We start from the raw sequence: 25,455 nt of genomic DNA, 5'->3' as shown, positions 1-25,455 counted from the left end.
ATTCAATTTGGGCCAGGAGCACCTTCTCGTCTCCCCTTTCCTATCTGCCTTTTTGATAGCGTCGATTTGCGTCATTTGCTGGCCGTTATTTGGTTGATCTGGCCCAGATTTCCAAGGGTCGACGTGATTGATTTTGACCCTGTCCTTGAGTGTCGTTGGAAGTCAGGTTCAATTTGACAGGCTTGGGGCTTCTCGCTACGTTCAGTGCCTTGTTGAAAGTGAGACCCAAGAAATTTTACCCAGACTTCTTCTGTGATGTTTGTAGACACCATCATGATTATGGTAAATGAACTGGTTTATGGTGGCCCAGAATCTGGTGCTATTGTTATGCTTGTCATAGTCATGCAGTTTAGCCCATAAATCCTCCTCCATAGCTCTATCCGCATCCCGTTTAAATTTTTTGAGAACTGCCCTCGGTTTCCTTAGTTCTTGTAAGTGTGGTTCATCGCTGGGCTTGTGTCGAAGGTGTCAATAATTGTTGGATCCTTTTTTTGCAAGCTTCATTTCTTGCTTAGCGCTATAAGATATTGGTTTGGTGCCGCTGAATCGTTGGAGTTTTAGTGGTTTGATCTTAGTCGCATATGCCTCCATTTCTAGTAGGAAGTTTCTCCATTTCTCCCCTTCACCCTCTCCGACCCTCGCAGCATAATGTTTTTTTGCAGTTACCAGCCTCTCGCTACCTGCGGCTATCTTAAATTTAATTCTTCTGAAGTTGATAGTAACAGTTGATCCTTGGGGCTCCCGGCAGCGTTCAAATGTTGGAATGACTGTGCTCAGTGATATTTCTTGGGGCCGATGATCACTGTCTCCTTTATTACCCAGCTCGAATGATGCAATTTGTTGGGAAAGACCAAGAGATGAAAGTATAGTCCAGAATCGAACTTGTTTTTGCAGAGCTCGGTGATCTACCGTTTAATGCCCTTAGATTAAGATGTTCCAGAACCTCCACGGTCGTTTGTCCTATTTTGGTTTGTCTGCAAGCGTGAGGTTTTCCTTGCTGCGGGATTTTCCAAATTGCGTTTTGCGCAAGCACTTCTTCGTCCGCAGAGGATCCCATTAAATTGTGATTTAAGTCCCCAGTTAAGATAAGGTCAGTTGTGGGTCCCTCGCTTATACATGTTTCCACAAAGTTGCACATTTCCTTAATTAATTTGATTTTATTTTTTGGTTGAATGTACACATTTAGTAACATGATATTAGAATCCTTTTTATTTGATGATTGTGATGAGAAGGAGATAATGACTGCTAGAGATGACTGTATTGGGGAGCCGAAGATGCGAGCAGAATGGGCAACTGAATTGGTGACATATGTGACCAAACGTCCTTGTAGATGACCATATTTTGCTCCCCTGATGGCATTTCCAAAGAAACGCAGAAATCCTTGAAGGTGAGGCGGGTCCTGTCACCCACGTTTCTTGTAGTGCCACTATATCGAAGGCCCTGACATAGGTGACAAAGTCCAAGTCCGCTAGTTTTTTGGCAAGCCCATTCACATTCCAGGAACAGATGCGTACTGTCCTTAATGTGTTAGCTGTGTTCAATGGGTGAGCCTCTTGTCAATCTCTTGTGTTATTTATGGTTCTCGCGAACCATCTTGTGTCTTCGTCCCGGGCTTTGTGGTGTGAAGAGGTCATTGCGGCTTCTTAGTTCCTCAGGTTGGTGTCTCGTTGAAAATTACAGTACCCTATGGCTCCTCTCAGCACTGATTTAATTGGTTTGCCATCGGCTGTCTCAAGGGCCCTCAGGGGTTCTGGGATTAACAGATCTGGATATCCTGGTTTAAAGTACGGGGTGATGGTTATCCCCCAAGATTTTAGAATGTCACTTTCTTAAAGTATTTTCAGGGATGTGGAAATCCTATAGCCCGACGCCCAGGACATACTGTTTAGGGTCAAGGGCAACAAGTTTTAATGTGTATTTTGTCCTTGGGACAAGTAGGCCCAACCCCCTTCAGCACAAACCCTTTGGCTGCCAGTTTGCAGTAGCACATTGAGGGCCAGGGAAGGGCACTACCTGAAGTTAAGTTATCATTTGTGTACCTATGTTAATGCTGTTCAAACTTGAAAACCTTTATTATAAGGGTGAGCGCTCTAAGTAAATGTAAGTTCTGACTGCACTACTGACAGTGGTTAAGGTATAAAAATGTGTACTCACGGTTTCAAAGTTTAGCAATATTATGCTATGCATAATTCTCCCAGAATGCTCTATGATTAGATGCAAATATTTGCAGAAGCTTGAGTGCAAGATTAATGACTCTTGGCTTTCAATATAAAATGTTCCTAAAAAAATGAAAGTAGAAAAACATTTTGCTAAACTACTGTGAAATTTCAGGTACCGTTTCTTTGCACCATCATTTAGTAAAATGTGTTGATGCATGCTAGTATTTCGCAAAAATATTCATATTGGAAAATCAGTGTAACCAGTTTCAATAGGATGAGAAACATAAAAATAAACAAGCATTGGCAAAGCCAGTAGGTCTGAAATTAGTGGTCAGCTTTTTAGTTTTGCCAATACGTGACTTGTTTTGGCATGGTTTTTGTAAAGCCTTCTTGATGTGAGAGCTGCCGGGCCCTCACCAATATAACAAACATTGGCAAAAGCAAAAAAAATGGTTTAAAAAAAGCACACACTGCCACATTAGTTACTGCCACTGAACAAAACTACTTTGTGTGCCAATATACTCCTTGTGAAAGAGCTTAATGCCTTCACTCACAGTGAAGCCAACCGATACAGAGAGAGGGAGAGAGAATTTTAATAAACACAAAAGGTTGTGGTCTAATGCCAGACCAAATTAGCGGCCCTATTCTTAAAGAAAGTCTCAAAAGTGCACCCTTGGTATATGTCCTTGCATTAAGTGCAGCTATATGGCTTTCGTGAATTTACAAGAATTTATAGAAGGGAATTCCAACCCTGGAACTATTGCTTACCACTACCTTCAGTCCCAGTATGTAGATCCGCAGAAACGCGACAACATAAAGGGATTGCTAGTATACAAAAATTACTATGGTATGAGCCCTGGCATAATGAGAAAGGCTACATAAGAGCTCTAATGTAATGAGATTGCTGCCATAATTTGTCGCCGAACCACATGGCACCAAAGGGACAAGTGGATTTTGTTACAGGACAAGTAGATTCATGACGCACGCAACCTGGGCTTCATCCTGGACTCCTCCCTCTCCATGACCAGACAAGTCAACGCCGTCTCCTCGTCGTGCTTCAACATCCTGCGCATGCTACGTAAGATCTTCCGGTGGATCCCCACCGAGACCAGGAAGACGGTCACCCAGGCCCTCGTCACCAGCCGCCTGGACTACGGCAACTCCCTCTACGCCGGAACCACCGCCAAACTCCAGAGGAGACTCCAGCGGATCCAGAACGCCTCAGCAAGACTCATCCTCGACATCCCCCGACACAGCCACATCTCCGGACACCTGAGAGACCTGCACTGGCTCCCGGTCAACAAGAGAATAACGTTCCGACTCCTCACCCACGCACACAAAGCCCTACACAACCAAGGCCCGAGATACCTCAACAGCCGCCTCAACTTCTACACCCCCACACGCCAGCTCCGATCGACCAACAACTCCCCCGCATCCGAAGAGCCACCACTGGAGGAAGGTCCTTCTCCTACCTGGCCGCCAAGACCTGGAACTCCCTCCCTACCCACCTCCGACTGACCCAGGACCACCTCGCCTTCAGGAAGCAGCTCAAGACCTGGCTGTTCGAGCAGTAGCAGACCCCCCCCCCCCCCACCCCAAGCGCCTTGAGACCCTCCGGGTGAGTAGTGCGCTATATAAATGCTTTGATTTGATTTGATTTGATGAAGCAACTTGCCCCATGGACAATTAGATATTTTAATAAATTCCACACCCCTGATTTTATATGCTATTGTTGAAGAGGACCCTGTTGCTCTTGTTTTTCCATCTGCCTTAAATTCCCGGCAGTTAATGAATTCTATTGAGTCCGGGTCTATCGTCTTTATGTCTGCCAATGAGGTTATGTGAGATAATAGGTGCAGTAGGTTGCCTCAGTTCAAAATGTCGTGCCTTCCTCACAGGGAGATAATACAAACCCACTTAAAGTACGCCTCAAAATGGGTAAGGAGGGGGAAGAAAGAAAAATCCTCAGATGTGATGTAGTAAAGGATAGAGGTATTAAACATCGCCCATTAGACTAGATGGTGGACCCCATTCGCTTGCAATTCCTGGGCCATCACTCATTAGTACAGGCTACCGAAACGTGATGGTTAGTATATTTACTTACACACTGATGTATATGATTTTGATGCAGTGACTTATCTGGTCCTGAAGAATGCCCCTGACCCCTTGCTGGCGTTGCTTAAGGGCAGAAACATGTTGACCTACTGTAGGGGTATATTTGCTGATATCCCCTAGTCCTCTCTCTTTTTAATCTTGTCCCAGGAAAGCAGACAGCTGAATACAAGATATCTGGCATCCGTAAACAGTTTTAACTTTCTTCATTTGCACTCTGCCCCTCACCACCACTATCTAAGGTCCCTTCCTTAAAACACCTCAGCTCCTCTTCAAGCACAGAAGAGTTGTAGCCCACATCAGTGACCTTGCGGCCCTGGTGTGAGGAGGGAACCCTATGATGAAGCATGTCACCTTTGGGTGAGTGAGGGTTCTTGTCCTAAAAGAGGTCTTCTCCCATGAACAGAACATACTCTGTGCCCGGTACCTTCACTACATCACATCCGGGGATTTTAATTTCTTCCCCCTTCTTCGCCATTTTGAGCCATACTTCCAGTGAGTTTATATTCAGACGGGAAGTAGTACGGTCTCCCCTACAGGGCCTTTTCCCTGGATTCCTAGTGTGTATCAACAACACGGGGAGATAAGTAAGGAATTATTATTCATACCTGAATACGCAGACAAATTGTTTTGAAGAAAGCTAGAGAACAATCTTGACCCTCTAAATTCAGGTCAGGATTTCAGAGACTTATTGGAAATTTCCAATTACTCAAGTAAATGGTTTTACAAAATTGATCCTTTACGCGGTCAATTAAAAAGTAACTTTTTTTGTTTGGTGTTTAAGCAGCAATTAAAGGCTGGATATATTTGACGTTTTGCAGTTGTTAGCTAGTGGGCCGGGCACTACTTATGAACCTTATACACTCGAGCGGCTGAAAAAGCATTTTTTATCTGAAAAAGAGCATCAGACTCCGTACCGATTAGTCGAAGAGGATTTATAACATTTGACCATTAAGTAAAAGCTTATGGGATTCATCTTCCAGTATGTTGTTGTTTTTATGAATACTACCTCTTAGGAGAAATTGAAAACGTTCGTGTTATCACATTTGATAGGCCATTTAATTTCGGCTGGGCCAGAAGGTGCTACCCTGCACTTAGACTCTGCAGCCTTTTCGTGAATCTGATGTTGGAGATAGGACTCCCTTCTTTATGTCACTAATGTACTTTTGAGATGCAGTGCAAAATAAGGAAAATGAAGTATATCATGAGTGAATAAGTACGATCTAGGAGGGAAATTTATTTGTTGTGTTCTAAGCAGCAATTAAAAACACTTCCCACTATCATGCACTGCACGTTTTGTGTACTCAAGGACATGCAGCTTATGCGTCTGGCTGGCTTTCTTATGCGGTGTCCTGCTCCCAAGGATGTGCTGTCATTTCAGACTTCTCTGTTTATGGCATTAGGTGAATGGGCTACAGCACGGTGGTGGGTCTGGAAAAGCTTACGATATTTCACTGAGATGCACTAACTCGCAGGGGTGAGAAGTATGGATGAGAAGTGAAGAACGAGGATGTCCTGTTCAGCCCCTATGGAGTGAACACTTATTTCAGCCTCTGACATGGGAAGGAAGATGCATTGAAATTACAATCTCATAAGTTAATACTTACGTCATGTCTGAGATTGTTGGGTATACCATACAGCAGAAATGATCCGTTGAAGTCTGCAAAAATTATATTGGGATGTATTACACAAACGACCCCAATATTTTGCAAGCCCAAACACCTCAGCTATACAAATTGATACCCAACACGTTCAAAAGAAGTCTGGTTGCGATAGGTTTGAAGCACACTGTTATTCTGTGAAGCAGAGAATCGGACTGTAAAATACAAGAGTGACATTGATCTGTCTCAGGAGATGCACTAACCTCCCGTGTTGTGTTGTCTACAGATTAGAGCTCTAAATATGAAGGATCGGACTTCCTTGGCCACGCTGAATTAAGAATCTTATAGTTTCTGTTGAATTGAAGTGTAACATCGGACTACTGGGCACTCCTAAAAACAATGGTCCCCTTGGCAAACTATAAACTCTAGTATATACTCCTGTTGTCCACACTCCAATGCATGAACTAGAATATCCGTTTCTCCCTCTTCTCAGCATCTGTGGAGTTTTACAGCGGAGTTGGAGAAATGGAGATTGCGGTAATGTGAAGGGAGGGAAAAACCTCCTCCCACGTGCCTTGGTTTTCATCATTACTGTTATGCAGTAGGAGGCTTCTGCAGCCCCTGCCTCTATTGTTAGCCTGCCAAATTGAAGGGGCTAAGAAGTTTGGCTGGGCAAAGAGAGAGAAAGGGACTGTGGAGGTTTTGCTCTCCCACCTTGTGTAGTTACTGCTCTCACTGAGTGACAGTTGCTGCAGGAATCATTCAAATCAGCTGCACAACTCTGGCCACAGCTGTCATTCACTGACTATGGGAGCTGCAGGAGAAGGGGGTTGCTCAGAGCCACAGGGAGTTTCAAGCCCCTAAGGGGTGTGATCATAATACTTGAGTTCCCTTGTTCGAGGCCCAAAGTGCTGGAGTGGTTTGCAATGGGCAATATTGCCCTCTTTGGTGGGATGTAACAATACAGGGATGTACAAACTCAATGTAAGTTTCATTCACCACTGTATCCCTGCAGATCAAAGGAAGTTGACAGACCAGCCCTTCTTCCTAAAGTACGCTACTCACCTCTGGGTGTTTTTTAGAATTTTCTCCTCTAGCAGGTAAAATATTTTAACAACTACAGGCACTGGGCATTCTGGGGAGGAGGACAGCAAACACACTCCACGATCATCACGCCAAACGCAGTCGCCAGAAAGATACTGGGTCCGTACCTATGCTGCCTAAGAAGGTGACGAATAAGGTATCCAACTTCTTCACCCCGGTGGAGAAAAGACAGACACCACAACAAGGCCGCGGACAACATGGCCTTCACTAAAAAAAGACTTCAAGGCGTCTCTGCGAGAATTCAAGACGGAACTGCGCGCCCAGCTCAATCAGGACATCAAAGCCTCCATGGAGCAACTCAAAACAGGCTTAAATACGCGCATAGCCACGCTTCAGCAAGATTTGGACTCAAAGGGCAGGAGAGTACTGGATCTCTAATCTCAGTCTCAAGAGCTCGACAAACAGACGGTGGATGCACACGACAAGATGCAAGATCTCCAGTGCCAATTACAGCTAGTGCATCTGAAATCAGAAGACTTCGAAAACAGAGCACGGAGAGATAACATTCGGGTCCAGGACTAGAGGAAGGGGCAAAATGGCCTGATCTGGAGGCCTTCCCGGAGGGTCTCTTCGCGGAAATCCTCAGCCCACAGCAACTCAGGATTAAATTGGAGAGCACGCACCGGGTAGGGGGGCCGGCAACTGGTGAACGACGACGGACAAGAGATATCCTGGCGAAGTTCCACTCCTTTAAAGTAAAGGAAGCTGTCCTGCAGGAGGCCCGGAAAAAGAATGACATTTCCTTCCAGGGGTTTAAGTGCAACTTCTACCAAGATCTGGTGCCTGCAATTCTGGCGAGGCGGCAACAATTTAGATCCATTACTTCAAAGGTACGTGAAGACCATGTCAAAGACAGGTGGATAATAAGACGCGGCACGTCACTGAACTAGAAGAAGACTGTTGGGCTTACCCCCTATCGAGGCAGGGAACTCTCAAGAGGAGTTAAAGAGGATGGAACAAGGCAGCACGAAAAATCCCACAATGGAACACAAGCACGAGAGCAGCCCATAAATGATCGAACATTACAAAGAGACGTGCTCCAGAAAACAACAGATGCCAGAGGAGCAACAATCCCACTATAGAGGTCTAACTTGTAAGGACAATGAACTTCAGGGGAACGGAGGCCATCACTACTACACACGTCGGAGGAGGTCTCGGACTACTCGTATCTGATCATCAGTTGGCGAACATTTGGGGCAGCTGGGACGGTCATGGATAGGGACTCCGGCCGAGTCATCCACCAACATGCCCAGACGGGTGACAACTCCCACAGGAGGAGTTTTAGCAGCCATTCGACAACCATCAGTGTTGGTATTGTTGGGGTTTTTCTTTACGTTTTTGTTGGGTGTTGGGGAGGATTCGGGGGATGGGGGTGGCTAACAAGTTACATCTTTCAGGTGCACATTCAAGGCTATGGGAATCCTATGGGTGGGACGAGCCAGGGGAGAGCAATCAGAGACATGGGAATGCATGTGCAATGCCCAGATTTGGGAGAATGGGGAGGGAGAGGAACATGAGGCCATGGTGATCACCGCAGCTTCTTGGAAAATTAAGGGGTTGCATTTTCCACTGAAGCGTCAAAAAAATTTGGAAATACATTACAGATCACCATTTCGACATTGTAGCTCTTCAGGAGACACTTAAAAAGGGCTGAAGAGCTGAGACTTCGTCATAAACAATATCCCCTTATCTCTAGATCTTCAGCATTTACCGAGCAACGCGGGGTGGCGCTACTTTTTCTTAGCTCGACTAAATTCCAGCCAGAGGTTGTTCAATCAGATAAGGAGGGCCGGATGATCATGGTGAAGGGCATACTAAGGGGGAAACTCTGCACCTTTGTAGCAGCTTATGCACCCAACGTGGGCCAGCCCGCCTTTTTGACTACACTCTTAAACCAGGTGGGAGAGTTTGCGGAGAGACCAACAATCCTCTTAGGTGATTTCAACCTCACCTGGCAAGCTGAACTAAATAGTACACACCCTCACAGAACACTGACGCGCTCCTTCCCCACAACAGACAATACATGATCTTGGTCTCAGAGATGCCTGGCTCACATTCTACCCCACAACCAGAGATTACACTTTTTTTCCCACATGTCCACCGCACAAACTCCAGGCTTGACTACGTTTTTATTAGCCAGAGCCTGCTGGACTCACTTCAGGAGGCAAAAAAAATTCAGCTTTTGATCTCTGATAAATGTCTGGTCTCAATTTGTCTTAGCTGGAGCAACGTCAGACCCAAGTCATCTAGATGGTACTTCCTGGCTTCCCCTACCCCAGGACACTTCTGCCTTCAATAATTGGGACACATTCAAATCGGTCACAAGCGGTAACTGTCTAGAGCTCAATGCCACCCTCAACAGGCAGAGAACCAAAGAGAGAGTAAGCCCAGAGGCGGAAATGGAGCGGACGGAGAAAGAAAGCACATAAGGCCACACCAACCAGGGTATCACAACGCAAACTTACCGTGCATAGAGGAAAACTTAAAGCGATATACAACAATAGAGCATAATACACCTTATTGTGGCTGTGTAAGATATCCTACAAGCAGGGAAACAAAATAGGCAGGCACATGGCGAGACAATTAAAGGAAAAAAGGGAAAAGGAATACATCGGAAGTATACAGGACAGAGAGGGCAGGTTAGTGTCCGTAGACACAGGAAAGGCAGAATTATTCGGGGCATTTTACGAACATTTATACACGGGGGAGACACGGGATACTGAAACACAAAAGAGACACCTCCAGACTCTGAATTTCCCTAAGGCCTGTCGGGTCCACAACAAAATCCTCAGGTCCATATCACAGGAAGGTGTGTACAGCATTTAATTTACTCAAACCTAACAAAGCGCCAGGTCCTTATGGTCTAACAGTGCATTTTTATAAGACCTTCGCAGCTGAGATCATCCCACACCTTACCCAACTCTTCAACAAAATGGCAGAAGATGTATGGGTGACCCCTTCGATGGCTGAGGCAGTAATAGCAGGGATCCCAAAACTGGGGAAAAAGGCACACCTCCGCGCCTCCTACCGACCTATTGCGCTTTTGAATTTAGGTGCGAACCTCTACTCGGCTATATTGGCAGAACGGCTGAATAAACTGAACCCAAAACTAATCCACCCTGATCAGTCAGGCTTCATAAAAGGCAGGCACACCCACAACAACATTCGACAGACAATACATCTGATCGAGAAGGCGACCAAGTGCAAGATACCGGCGGTTCTCGTGGGGCTGGATGCCAAAAAGGCTTTTGATAGGGTGGATCGGGCATTCCTGTTTAATACGCTTAAACACTTTGGCTTCGCAGATAAATTCATCAATATGATCAGGGCTAATTATACTAAACCCCGAGCTAGAGTACAGGTTAATGGGACGTTGTCTGCTCCTTTTCCCCTTACCAGAGGGGCAAGAAGGGGTGACTATTGTCACCCCTGTCTACTCTAAGCATTGAACCACTGGCGATGTATATCCAGGACAACCAGGAGATAAAGGGGATTCCCTTTGGGAGAGATAACCACAAAATATCACTTTTTGTGGATGATATCCTCTTATCTCTCACTGAGCCTTCGCTCTCACTACCTGCACTACAAGCAGAATTAGCCAGAGTTGAGAAAGTGGCGGCTTTAAAATTAACCTGGATAAATCCTTTATTCTTAATCTCACGATCCCAGAGGCTGAGGCAGGTAGACTACGGGAATACACCCACTTTTAGTGACCTCCTTCCTAAAATCAGATCACTAACCACTCACTTTGTCTAGCAAGGCGGAAGGGAACGTCTACCGTTTCACATTTTAAGACGACAGAGAGATGCGGGAGGGGTAGGGCTACCTGATTTTGGCCTATATTACAAGGCAGCGCAACTCAGCATAGTAGTGGAATGGTCCAAAAGGGAATCGGAGAAACATTGGCAGCATATGGATAGGGCTATTGCAGGGAGGACGGTCTGGGACCTTATATGGAAGCCCAAAGAGGATAGACCAGCCAACACATACATTAGCACCCCCACATGCACTACCCTGAAGGTATGGGACTCAATAACTGGGGAGAGGAATGGACCACGTTCCTCTCACCATACACACAGATACACTTCAACCCGGCCTTTCTCCTAGCACTCGGCGAAGGCCCCTTCAACTCATAGAAATAGGGTGGATGCCTCATGCCGTCAGATCTCTTACACAACTACAATATTTTAACATTTGAGAATTGCTGGAGGGAGTTCCACCCAGACCCAGACGAACATTTCCACTATCTGCAGCTCAAACACTGGGCTCTCACCCCTCAGATCCGAGATGCTGCCACACAAGAGAGAACTAGATCCGAAACATTTGTGCAAAAGGTTTGCTCCATGAGGGGGGTAATCTCTTTTTTTATATAGCTCCTTACTTGCCACAACGCGTTCCCCGAGACCTAGATATATGGCTATGTGGGAGGGAATAGTATAGAGAGACATATCTGAAAAGGAATGGGCCGGATTGTCAGATACTGCTGAATTTAACCATTCCCTAGACTTACAAGAAGCTCACTGAAAAACTCTACTGAATTGGTATCTTCACCCGACCAAACTTAAAAGGATATTTCCGAATACCTCAGATATGTGCTGGAGAGGCTGTGGTTTCCTCTGCGACTTTCAACATATATGGTGGGCCTGTCCCGCAATCAAACCCTTCTGGGAAGAGATACTCGCACACATCAAAAACATGCTGGGATACCCCATACCAACCTCTATAGAGGGAGTGCTCCTGGGCATTAGGGACCCCCCCTGGAACATCAAACCAGAAAGGACAAGCCCATTTTGTGATCATGTCTAGGGTTGGCCAAAACCGCAATCGCGGCGGCCTGGAAGAAGAAAGCGGCCCCCACCCTTTCTAAGGGGCAGTCTCGACTCTGGAAAATACCATGTCTAGAGAGAATGACAGATATCTTCAATGACGATTATAAAAATGTTGAGTACAAATGGGGGCCACAAGTCTCCTATCTTACACAGGGGCTCCCTCTGGCAGTTTGCCCACCCTCAGTCAGAGACATGCATCTCTTCCAGTTCTAGATCATGGATAAATGAACACAAGATAAAATCCACAGAGACACTCCTGTAGGGACTCCTAGAGAGGGTCGGCACTACACAAGCAAGATCATGTGACAAATCTTCCGCAGGACAAGAATGTAAAATGCACTAAACACCTATCACCACCACCATTTACTTTCTTTGTTGGCGGGGGTGGGGGGGAAAGTTGTTCATTCATTTGCAGGGTACCTTCCACATTGGAAGGGTTTAATGTGAAACTCGTCGCAAAAGAAGAGACGGGTTGAATGTGTACGTTTCCTTTACACACTATACTCATCGCCATTACACTATGTGAAACTGTACCTGTATTTCTATATACCAAACAAGGAAACGCCCTGGGTTCTGTTATATGTGAAAGCTCAACCTCAATTTGGCTTAGTTGACTATACTCTATAAAAGTTGCTACTAAATGTACATAAAATGCGAATTAAAATAAATTTGACAAAAAAAAAATTCTTTTAACAGAAGCTTTCATTCGTTCCTCGCTCACCTGCTGTATTTTGCGAACGAGAAATCAAGACTGGTATCCCCATGAAAAAGATCTACAGGATAGTAACTTAAATCTTCATTTAGATTATCTCTCCAGGGAGGCCTATACTCCTTTCTGTGCTTTTGATATTGGCAGTATAGTTAGTGACTGCTAGTCCTTCATTGGTTGAGGAGATTAGATGCGCCCTACTGCACCCTTATACTGGAATCCACCATAATGGAGCAAGACAGTGGCCATCCTAAACCAGTGACCAGTCGACAATTGTCAGGCCAACAAGGTACTAGAAATCTCAGCTTCCATGGACCTCTACGATAAACCATCTAAACAGTTTTGGTGAGGATCCATTCTGTAGAAATCAATGCTAGACTTGCAAAAATTGAGTTGCACTTCATAGAATCTCGTCACTCACTCACATTGCTGCCTGTTCAGATAGCCAATCTCCTTATTTAACCACTGGTTCCAACTGTTTCCCAAAAACATTTCTAATTGGCATCTATATATAATGGTTAAATATTTAAGGCCATGCAATATTTATACCTTGGTCCATGGCCTCATTGTGACATGACAGGCTTACCTAAGACGAAAGGCACAGACAACGAGGACTGGTGGATCGCTAAATCTCCCTCTGTAGCTTTCATTTCTCCCCGACAGGACCCATGGACAACCGAGACCAGAAGCCCGTCCTGCCTAGACGACTCGCTGGAGGGAAACATCTACGAATGGGGAATCCCGAAGGACGTGACTCCGCCCCTCGATGTCCACTCCTACACGTCCTTAACTCAGAGGGAATCCCGGAAGGAGGTGTAACCCAACACCGAAAAGGGAGATGTGACGGAAGGCGAGACAGTGGAGCTGTTTGGAGACGTCAGACCCGAGAAGAAAGAAGAAGACGCGGAGACCGGGAACCGAGGACGTCTGGAGGAGCCAGGAGGCAAACGACCCCACAAGCCGCCCAGCCACGCTCCTGGAGGAGCGTGGCTTGTGCAGGTACGCAAACGCTTCGCGGGCTGTGTGGGGAGGCGGGACAGAGCACCCCCGTAGTTCTGGAAGCCGTGTCCTCGACTAACTTTTTTTTTTATTTCTTTTCTTTTTGCTTGCTTTGTTTTTGTGCACATACACTTGAGCATGTCGCCTAACGGAACCGGATTACAAATGTATCACGTGTGTTTGGGTGTCCCCTCACTACCCTCCCTTTCACTTTAAACAGAGGGACAAGGAAACTTACATTTGTCTCCCTTTCTTTATGGTTCCTGCCGCATGGACCCGGAGTCTGTGGGAAGCCGCCGCCAGTCCAGAAGGGAACAAGTGAGAAGAGAAACCGGGAGAGAACCGAGCCCTTACCACAAGGCGGACTTTGTAAGACATTCCCCAGAAAGTCTGACAACAAGACAGAAAACTTTGTTAAAAGCAATAAAAACCTCTTTGCCCCAACTTGGTGTCTGTGCTGGTCCCTTACCCATGCAACACTCATATATAAACAAAAAGGTAGAGTTCCCTTTTCAAGAAATCACTAATAAATATAGAAACAATAAAAGGAGGATATGTAATAACTATGACCCAGATTGACTAAGGATAGGATTTAAAAAAACATCAACATTGGGAATCCCTAAACGTAAACGCCGGCACCGTTTGCACATAAAGCCATTAGGATGAGGGGATCTAAGGCAGGGATTTGATTAGAGATCTTAACACCCAAAGCCTCAACTAACTTGGTGCTGCAGTAGCTCAATTAGATTTTGTTATGTAAGAATCAGGATTGAAGGACCCATATTCTTAAATGGGCAGACGGAAGCGGTGGGATACTATCATCATGCTTACACAGAATGTTTTAAGCAATGGGTTATCTAAGAAGGCCCGTTTGAGTGAACATCTGAGGCGGGGGAGTAACAGGTCCGTCTCTAAATATATGGTACATAATACATTGCCTATAGTGACCATTGCTGAGAGGTGCCCAGGAATCCAAATAAGATGTGAAGCAGGAATATTTTATTTCCTAGTTTCTAAGTTTTAAGCAAAAAGTTTGACCTTTGAGAAGCTGTTGGGACAAGAATATCCACTGCATGGTAACACAGACATGCAACCAGCATCTGATATCTGGTATCCTTTTCTGATATACTTTTTTTGGCCCAGCATCTAGGAACATCATATGTGCATGCTAGCGCCTAGGTTATCCCGTAAGTTGAGACCCAGAGCATGGTTCTGTTGACTTGAGTGGCTCACCAAGCATACCATTGAGCTGACAGGAGAATGCTGTCTCTATCCGGAAGCAGTGGTGGCAGCATACCACAAAGTTTTCGTGTTTAGGAAGAGCATGGTGCGTACTAGCGTCACTTATGTGAAGTTCCACTTGAATGTAATGCCAAGACCATGAAATGACACCCAGGGTGAATTTGTGTACGCATGTGGTACTGTTGGCTGGTTCCCATGTTAAATGTGAGTGTATATTTGACCAAACCAGTGGTATCTGGTTTGGATACTCCCCTGGAACAACATAGCAAAAGATAATGAGTCAATTAATTATACATTGTATAAACCCTACATAAACCTGAAGGAACAGGAGTGTGGATTTTTGTTTTATAACTATTTTACTTGAGGTACAGGAGTGTGGCATTTTTTTAAAACGATTTTACTTGTTAAAGGGACAAAATGCAACAAAAGGCTATATGTCCTGTGAAAAAAAACACGTACCCCCTACTCTACATTCTATGTACCTGTGCAGAACCATTCTTGTTAGAATTTTATTTAATGACCATGAAACTGACAACAATTGTTTTGCAACAATGCTTAAATAAACAATCTATTTTTTACTGGAAAAACTGGCCTTATCATTATTCATCCCAAAACTACCAAGAAACTATAAAAGCTCTTGAATAATTAACTTCAATCTGGTCATGCCATAAAGCAAGCTGCAGTCCATTAGCATGGGGAGATGCGTCTGTAAAAATCATAATAGATAATGACTGGTCAGTCAGTCCTAACAATAGGCTCTCTAAAGTTCACTCACATGATGTTGCAGTAATAAAATGTAAAAAAAATCGGCTAAAGACGCTATGAGCATCAAGCAAGTCATGTGTTTGTGAAAGTGAGCATTCAAGATCATTATTTCTTTGTGATAAACTCAGTTTCTATAACGAATGTAAAGAATTGTAATGGTACATATATCTAAGAGCTTTTTCAGTTGTAGATTCGAAATCCCGTTTAGACCAAAAAGCATTTGCTTTTCTTAAAACACTACCTCACCACCACCAATTCTTTAGATTATATCTTGTTGAATTGTTAACTAGCCAGGACTGCCCTGTTAGAAAACTGCTGCTGGATGTGAAAGGGCAGCAATTGGCTGAAGTTAAATCCATATAAAACAGACGTAATGAAGGTTGGTATTTGTGAGGACCTCTAGGATTTTAAGTTTGGCCAAATATTTGAGAATTTGTCGTTATCTTGTAAATTCAGTCAAAAACTAGGATTTTAAAGTTGATGTCACTGGGAAATTGACATCTTCAATCTCTGCCATCTCCCCATGGATCTTCGTTTGAAGGTTGGAAGTCCTCTTTCTGATAAGCATAAACTTTCTCCTTACTGAACTTCTTTATATCTTTTTGTAGTTGTGTTATCTTTTGTTTCATAAGGTACTCCATGTTTTCCGATGTTTCGTTATTTATTTCAGCCAACCTACTTTTAAAGGTTGAAATCATAATGCTGGTTTTCAATGTACTCTATGCAACAGTAATCATTATTGCTAGATCATCTACTAGTCATTTGGCCATCTTGATTATTAAGATTAACCAGTCCCTGGTGCATTTCCACGCCACCAGGAACCATTCTTCCTTGAATTGTGTATCTTCCAGGAAGATGTGGGGGGACACTGGTCATAATCAGTCCCATTGGAGCTATATTTGCCTTAAGGTATTCGGTCATAATTGCTCCGTGTATTAAGATCTTTACCAGCTGTTTTTTCATGGATAGGATGGAATTCCAATCTCCTGCATTACTCTTGACTGCTGTCAAGCCATCTGTGTCCAGGATTGATAGTGTTCTCAGGATTTCTGTTACCAGGTCGTCATCGAAACGTAGACCTTGTTTATTCTCCATGGTGCCAGGTGGGGCACCCAAGGGGGGGTTGGGTTGGGGTGCGGGGAGGGAGATGATCTAGCTGAAGTGTTGTTGATCACTAAAGCCGCTGGAGGAGTCAACTGACTATCTCCGATTAACAATTATAGGTCCCACGGCCGACCCGCTGTGCATACGAATAGTTTAAATAAGAGGAACCAGGAGCTCCTGGTTCCTCTTATTTAAACTATGTGTTTAAAGTCTGTCATTATCTTAGACTGCATATATGAGTAAAGCGATGAAGATTTTTAAAGTTTCCTAAAACAAAGGGTTCTCTTTTTAAGGCTACCTAGGAGAACTCATTTGTAACAAGGTAAAAGATGGGAAAGCGTTCTCAGAAGCAGCAGCACTTCTCTCCTTCCCCTACCAGCGGGGGTGGACTGACTGATACAAAGAAGAGTCTCTCCTAAAAGGAGTGCAAACCACTCTGGCAGCGTCTCCGAAATTCAATTGCACATGATGGTTAAGTCAATTTCGGGAGGGGGGGGCTTTTCAGAGACAGCAAGATGAGCAGAGAAGAAGACTTTATCCTGTAAAATCAGACACTTAGGTTTCATCTCGCCACCTCACAATCTTTGGGTTTAATTCATATTGAAAAATGCCTTGTTTAGTTAAAAAAAATTATAATAAAAGATTAGGAGTTCCAAATAAATTTACCATATCTCACGAGCCATAATAACATGGGGCAGCTAACCTGTTTGTTTTAGGCAAGAGCTAGCTCTTAATTTTTTTCATTATACTCTACTCAATACCACATAAATACACCCCATATAAAACCACTCTGTGTCACAAAGCAACAAGCGGCATATATATATTCCAAACCACGCCACATATTTCCAATCAGCATAACTCCACTATATACCACTCGGCAACACAAAATACCATTCCACATAATTACACTCGATGCGACACAATCCCACTACACATAATTCCAGTAGATTCAATACCACATAATTACTATCCACATAATTTGACTGTAAACCATGCCACAATTCCATTACACAAATCCACTCCATGTCACACAATTCCTTACAGACAGAATAGCATCATCATAGTGCACACGACAAACATCTGCCATTATGCTCTCTAGGAGCAACAAAACGTAGGACTTTTAAATGTCAAAAGACTCCTTAATCGGGTATTCATTTGCCAACATAAAATAGGCAAACACAATTAATCTGCACGCTCTCCCTATTCAAGTGCACGTGACATTACAAGAGAAGTTCGCACACACGTTGTAGATGGTGTGCAAAAAAAGTACTACCCAATAGCGCTAAAATACATTTACAAAGCCCTGATGGGGTTGTTTGACTGATGTGCGTGTTACTCTGTGTAGCAGCCACACACCCGTATGGCCCTCTGCTCAGCGATATCGAAGACAACAACTATGTATGAGCGCGAGATTTAGTTCCGGAATGTAAATCCTGGTTTTACATTCACGTCTCTATAGTCTATACGGCTCCCGACACTAATAATTGAGGTCGAGTATGAACTTATAAGGTGTCTGCCCTGGCTGTGGATATCACATGGTGAGGGGAGCTGCTAATTTACGCGGGGGCACCTTTACTGGACGGAGCGAGAGAAGAGGGCTGACCTAATACTCCGCCCTGCAAGAACCCCCCATGCCCCCGACCACCCCACAAGGTTTAATCAGGGGAAACCTCGCCTGCTGCACTGAATCTACCAACTCACGACAGCGCTCATAGAGCGCGTGCCCGTCAGCGTAGCATCTGTTTACCCAGTGCTCGCGGGTGCACGCATTAACTGTGTGCGGGCAACAATGTTCAAGCTCGATAAAACGAAACCTCTCATACAACTATGCATGCAACTTTTGAAGACTGCTGAATAATAAGCGGCTTACCTGGAGGACATGCTGCTACCAAAGACTGTAACCCTCTGTTCGACTCACTGCTGAACAGGATGCACAATGTAAACTTGACACTTTTAACAGTGGGCGGGGCGCTGTGGGTGTGCCAGCTCATTTGTTTGCATCTTTGTAGTGAAGTGTTTCCATTTTCATAGGAGTTCCATTGGCCAATCACCAGGCGCGTATGCCAGCTGGACTCCGTTATATCACTTTTCGAAGTGAAAGAACATGCAGAGTCTGCATCGTTGTTCTCGCGAGATCTCTATATAACAGAACAGTCAAAGAACACTGTAGCTATGTATTCTCTAAGCATCTCCGGACGTATAGTTAACGATGAAGGGAACTATTGTTTTATGGCTCTCATGTGACTAAAACAAGCATTTGCAATGCAATAGGTCTCGCATTTGTGAGAGTTTGAGCTGTTGGCATTGTAAATGACAATGCCTTTTATTTACGTATTGGTTTTTAAAACATAAATGAAAGGTATTGCCATTTACAATGCCAATAGCTCAAACTCATTCTGTTCTGGCATTGAACGTGCAAATAAAAATGAAGGGAATGGTGGTGAAACAGATCAATGGATGGAGACTGTTGATCCAAAATCGTTCTATGTATGTATCTATAAATGTATGCAGTTTTGGTGTTTTTGTTTTACACAAGGCTGGCGAGTCATTTAAAGCTGTCTCCATGCCACGCCTAGGGCAAGGTTGATCTTCTGTACCGAAATTAAATAGATTGCCAAAAACGAAGTGTGCTAGTTTTCTATTCACAATAAAACAATGTAACGAAATGCATTTTATACTCCAAAATGCAATCCCAATTTCCTTTAGCATTTGCTCAAAAAACACGCGAAGAAATGAGTGCATTTGTATTCCCTCCTGTTAACAAAGTTGCAGATTTTCATCACTTCAAAAATTATATATTTTTAATTAAATGCAACTGCACAAATTAATTTGACAACTTCACGGTTAAAATAAAAATATCTCCTTTCCAAGGTGAGTTCGGTAAATCTGTATTTTTCCCCTACTACCTCCGGATGGAGAGTGGGTTTTGGGGTCCAGCCGGCTCCATTACATTATAATACTAACCTTTACTTTTACTTTTAATGAGCGCGTGTTTTGCTCCAAGGTGATCATTTCCCAAGCAGCAGTGGAGGTGGCTCTGAACATTAGCCATACCATTGATCAAGGGGAAGGCTAATCAGTTCAGCTTTCTTGCTGGCAGCACACCTTTGTGGTCTTGCACATAAAAGTGAAACCTGAGAGGCTCTAGAGTTCCAGGTTCAAAGCCGCTAGTTTTACTATAGGGCTGCATGCACGCTGTGCTGCCTCCCCTGTACTTGATCTCCCGTGACCCGGGCAGCGGCGTGGTGACGTAGATGCCGAGCTCCACTCCGTGAGTGGCTAGAGGTCACACAAATGACCTTTTAATGGTCAATAAAATGAAGATGCCTTGTCTAGATTGGTTTTCATAGGCTTTATTCTCCATTGCGATAATTTACATCTGCTTATTGGCCTTGTCAGTTCATAGCAGGAGGCTTATTCCGCAGTAGCAAAGCAAAGGGAATACACGGATTGAAAGTCGTCAAAATACATTTAGAGATTGTTTCAGCGTGTGCCTTTCACCTCTGATTCAAAAAGTAGCTGGGGGCATGGTAACCAAGACACTGGTAAGAAATTGATATTTAATGGCAGGAGAGTAGCGAGTATGTAGCCTAATGGCCAGAGCTGCCGATTTAGGAGCAGGGTAAACAGGTTCGACCCTCAGCGTCAGCTCAACATCCTGTGATTCTGGGCAAATCACTTAATCTCTCCCTGTTTAACAAAAAGTAAATGTGCCTTGGGTAACGTAACTTGCGCTCATGTAAAGCGCTCCAATACCTTCGGATCGAGTTCCTGTTATGTAAACCTGAAAAAAAGCGTTAGTCTGAAGTTATCAATGAGATGTAAAACACAAGCTTCTCTGGGAAAAGTCAGCTGCTCGTTGTGAGAGGGCGGGGGCTGCCCACGCATGCGCGCTCCGAGCCCCGGCGCCAAAGCGGAGTGCGGCATCTGAAGTCCCGGGTCCCGGGAGGGGGGCCGGGTGAAGACCAGCGCTGCGGAGGAGACACGGAACTGGGGCCCGGGTGAAGACCAGCGCTGCGGATGAGACACGGAACTGGGGCCCGGGTGAAGACCCGCGCTGCGGAGCAGACACGGAACTGGGGCCCGGGTGAAGACCAGCGCTGCGGAGGAGACACGGAACACGCCGAAATAGCCCGGTGAGTGGGAGGGGGGGGTGTACGCGCGTGTGTCTGTGTGTGTTCGAATGTGTCTGTGCGTGTGTCTGTCTGTGTGCGCGTGGGTCTGCGTGTGTGTATGCAGTGTGTGTGTGCCTGTGTATGCGTGTGGCTGTGTATGTGCGCATGCGTGAGTGTGGCTGTGTGAGTGTGTTTGCGCATGGGAATGAAGCACGAGAGGGGCACGGCGCCGTGCGCGCCCACGAGGTGAAATCTGCGCTCTGCGCTCGTGCCCCTCTCGTGTCTACATTCCCAAATACGGCTGACAATAGGTCTTTCGCTGACGCTCAACCTAAAAATGGAGGCGCTGTTTGCTGTCAGAGACAAATTGACAGAATACAGAAAGCCGGACTGGGTACTAGATTGTACGTGGGTAAGGTTCCCAATTGATTCTGAGTTATCATAGTCATAATATTCTAAACGCCGGCCAGCGTCCTATTTTGCAAATAATTGTTTTCAAAGGTTTTGTCCAATTGGCTAATTGAAACAAATGGCTAAAATTCCCACAATATTTTAGCATACTTGCTAAGACTGTAACAACAAAAAACGGATATTTAACATTTCCATTTTTTTTAGCTACATTATGACAATGACTAGAAAACAGCATAGGCAAGATGGTCACATGGGCGCTTACATTTATTTATTCATTTAATGCGATTTTATACAGCGCAAACATTACCCGAAGGTGTCAGAGCGCTTTACAAAAGAACCAGTTGCGTTACATAAGGACTTTGGATTACATGAGCTACATAAGAGATACAAACAGAAACAAATTGCAAATGTACAAGGGGTAAAGTCACTCAAGGAAGAGATATAAACAGGAAAAAATTGCACATGTACATGTTGTAAAGTCACTCAAGGAAGAGATACAAACAGATGAACTCTAAAATCACATAGGAATGGTAGTAAGTACAAAGGTCTACTACATATACTAGTGGTTAGAGTTCTATATATACAAATAGTAATTCACTCAAGATTACATTTTAACGGCGATTAGGCTTGGACAATTATATATTACATATTTACATATATATATATATATTTATGAGTTACAGAAGCATGGCTTAGGCATAGGGAAAAAGCATGCAAGGGGAGAGAAATTCAGAGGAACGAGGAAAGGAATAGGGGAAGTAGAAAGAGTGAGAGAGGGAAGAGGCAGGGGAAGGGGTGATGAGCAGCCACGGCCCGTGGAGGGAGTTCCGGTGGGACAGGAAGGCGGGGCGGGGAGCGGAAGGGTCTGGGGGTGCTAAAAACCGGAATATGGATAATTGGAGGTAAGTAAGTGTGGGATGCAGACCTGTGTGTGCGTGGGCAAGCACCCCACGTTTAGGGCAAGACTGTTTCAGTGGGCGTCTGCTCCGCGGTGAGCAGGCGTTTTATTTTAAGGTAGTTCAGGCAAGTAAGTTCCTTGAATTCGGTGGATAGGGTAGCGATAAACGGGGCCCACAGTTAAGGGTGGGAGTCGTGCTTTGGATGTACCTCTAGGGACAACTTTTCCATCCTGAGGATATACAACAATTTGTGTAGCCACGCTGTGTAATCGGGTAATCTGTCGGTACCCCAGGCAGAAAATATGACCTGGTGAGCAGCCCCTAGGGTCAGGACCATTTGTCTTCCCCTCCTGTAGTGTAATGGATATGTCAGAGGGTTAGGGAGCCCCAGGATACTGCAAGTAGGGAACCTTGGGATAGTAGCATGGAAGGCCTCATCTACATCATCTAGGATTCGTTCTCAGTAACGGACCAGCTTCAGCAGTGCCAGAGGAGGTATGCTAAGGTGCCTGTACCAACGCAACCCCTCCAGCATTCTTTCGGATGCCCTGAGGACCATGTTTAAAGACATGCAGGAGTATGTTACCAGTAGGAAACTATTTTGTATGCTGTCTCCATGCTCGCCATGTTATGTGAAGTGTGTCAGGCTCAAAAGTTAATGCCCTGCCCAATCCTGCCTCCTAACGTCTGTGACCTGGTGTCTTGCTTAGTGTTGTTGCCCTCCCCAAGAGTGCGTAGAGTTCCATGATCAGAGGTCTGTCATCCCTCTTGAGGAAGGCCCATCTCTTAAAGGACATCCGGGGAGCGGTGACGCTCCCCGTACTGCCAGGTGTCCGGCTGCATCACTCAATGCCGAATTTGTAAGTATTGGAGGCGGTCGGCCTCCTATAAGCCATAGTCTGTTTTTAGGCAGTCAAATGGGATGATCACTTTGGTGCCGAACATGCACCGTATGCACTTGCAACCTCCCTCCCACTAAAGTTTAAACCTCACCTGTTGCATGCCTGGTGGGGAGTCAGGGTTAGCTAGTATGAGTCATGGGGGAGGGGAAAGAAGCAAATCCAGCCTGCTGCCCCACAGACTAAGTATCCAAAACCCTGAAGGTGGAGCTGGTCACAGATGACAAGTATAGACCCCACGCTCTATGTCTGAGGGGTAGCCATGGTTCCTTCCAGATATGGGACCCCGATACCGCCTGGTTCATAAACCACTAGTGTTTCCTGGAGACAGGGTGACTCCACTCCACCAGGAAGCGAAGTTGGGAGGCTTGGAAATATCTGGCTATCAAGAGGACGACTAATTTCCCCCCCCCCCCCCTTTCAGGGTTGTGTGGGAAAGAAGGTGCCTGTGAAGCCAGGATTTCTTCCCAACCCAAATAAATGTTTCGGTCCCCAGCTGTAAGGTTGTGAAGGTGTGTTTTGGTGGTGTAAGAGACAGGGCTTAGAAGAGGTAAATAATCCACTGGAGTGCTGTTATTTTGACAACTGCTGTCCATCCTAGCCAGGACACCTGGAACCGCCCATACAAACCTAAGCACAAAGTGGAGACATGCTTCTCTCTGCATTGAAAGTGACAGGCTCCGCATTTGGGACTTTTGTACATTAATCTTGAATCCGGAAATGTCCCCGATTGAGGAACGTTCCTTCACCAGGGCAGGAAGGGATGACATTGGATCAGAGAGAGAAAAAATAACGTCATCAGCGTAGAGTTTAATGATATGATGATCGCCTCCAACGGGGATCACTGTGATGGTTGGGTTCACCCTCACCCACTGAGCTAGGGGTTCCATCTATAAAGCAAAAAGCAGGAGGGAGAGCGGACTCACTTGCTGAGTACTCCTTTGGCTTGGGAGGGGTTGAGACAAAACTCCATTGACTCTCACATTTAATTCCGTGGCGAGCTGTAGATGCTCCGGACCCATCTTAGGAATCTCCCTCCAAAACCAAATTGTTGCAAAGTCGTGAAGAGATAGGACCAATGTACCCTGTCAAATGCCTTTTCGGAGTCGAATGAAAGGAGGAGAGACTTCCTCTGAGACCTGTGGATCTTGTCCATAAGGTGGAGGATACGCATCGGCGACTGGGGATAAACCCGGCCTGGTCAGGGTCAAACAGACCAGGCAGGAGAGGGTTAAGGGACTAGATGAGGATACTGGTAAACAGCTTGGCATCGACATTAAGAAGGGAAATAGATTGATAGGACACGCAAGGTGCACTTTCTTTGCCAGGTTTAGGGATGACTGAGATCGATGCTTCAAGCATAGTGTCTGGAATGATCGCCATGTCGGCAAAGGAGTTAAGAGGCCGGGTAAGCAAGGCGGCCAAAGCATGACAAAACAATTTCCACTGACAGGGGTAGCTATTGGGTCCAGGAGCTTTCAGCGGCTTCAAGCACGCACTAGCCAATATCACTCTTCTATCAGGATAGGTTTCTCCAAGTTTTGAGAGTCATAAGGTGTGAGGGAGTGATCGATGTTGCCTCTAGATAAGAGGAGATTTTATTAACAGGGCAGTCATCTGCTGTGTGTAGTGTTCTGTAGGAGTCTCGAAAGAGGTCTGCGATTTGCGTAACTCCCCGAACCTCCGATCCTTGATTATTGTATATCATTTTGACAGTATCCCTATGCCTTTTAGCCCTGAGCTGGTGGGCCAGCATTTGGCTGCAATGGCTACTCTCAAGGTAAAATGTATACACCAGATGGGTCAGCGCGTGTTCCGCCTTGTCAAGATCCATATGTTTAAGTTGTAGGCACTCTTTTCCAACTCCCTTCAAACTGTCAGGGCTCCCGTGCATTTGTGGATGGCTTCTAGCTCAAGAACCTTTTGCTAGAGACCCTGCCACTTTTCTTTCCTGCCCGTTTATCTGATGCAGAGATAGCTATCAGTTCCCCCCTGATTACCAGCTTCAAGGTCTCCCAAAGTGAGGCCACTGACATCTCCCAGGTGTCATTCGGAGGAAGTCAGAGATTACTTCTCGGATCGTGGCAACTGGGGATTCCGACTGCAAGTGGCTATCCTAAAACCTCCAGTGAGATGGACGAATGGACAGACACCCCAGGATCTTGCAGCTTTGGGTGGCAACATATGTGACCCAAAACACCTAAATTTGTGGCCCAAACCCTCAACATTTGCAGATTTTTGCAGTGGGCAAAAATACTGATCGCCTGTTCTCTGTCATTGCTGGACACTGTGGTTATCTCACAGTCTATAATGTTGCAGAGTCTCCAGAAGAATGGTGCGTGGAACCGGAGGGTGTCTGATGCTAAAGAGAATAGAATACAATATGAGACAACCTTCTCTTTTTGGCATCAGACAACCTGTGTGTGCAGGGCAGGAGGTGTGGGGGGGCGGCAGCGGGTGTTGAGGGTATATAAAAAAGAGACATGGGAGGAAGGTTAGGGTTTAAT

The 25,455-nt window shown here is 45.2% G+C and overlaps 1 protein-coding gene across 1 annotated transcript in view; it reads right to left on the bottom strand.

The window, feature by feature from the left end:
- LOC144770289 (poly(U)-specific endoribonuclease-like) overlaps positions 1–18,637 on the bottom strand; it is a 364,086-nt gene extending 345,449 nt beyond the window's left edge. Inside the window, exon 1 of the mRNA XM_078654688.1 lies at positions 18,495–18,637. Coding sequence (XP_078510814.1) covers positions 18,495–18,505 — 11 coding nt within the window. The 5' untranslated portion in view covers positions 18,506–18,637. The remainder of the gene's footprint in view (positions 1–18,494) is intronic.
- Between the last annotated feature and the right edge of the window lie 6,818 nt (positions 18,638–25,455).

The sequence above is a fragment of the Lissotriton helveticus genome, chromosome 1_1 (assembly GCF_964261635.1).
Source record: "Lissotriton helveticus chromosome 1_1, aLisHel1.1, whole genome shotgun sequence".
Taxonomy (NCBI): domain Eukaryota; kingdom Metazoa; phylum Chordata; class Amphibia; order Caudata; family Salamandridae; genus Lissotriton; species Lissotriton helveticus.
Note: the sequence above shows the minus strand (reverse complement) of the source record. Positions and strands in the feature narration are given on the sequence as shown.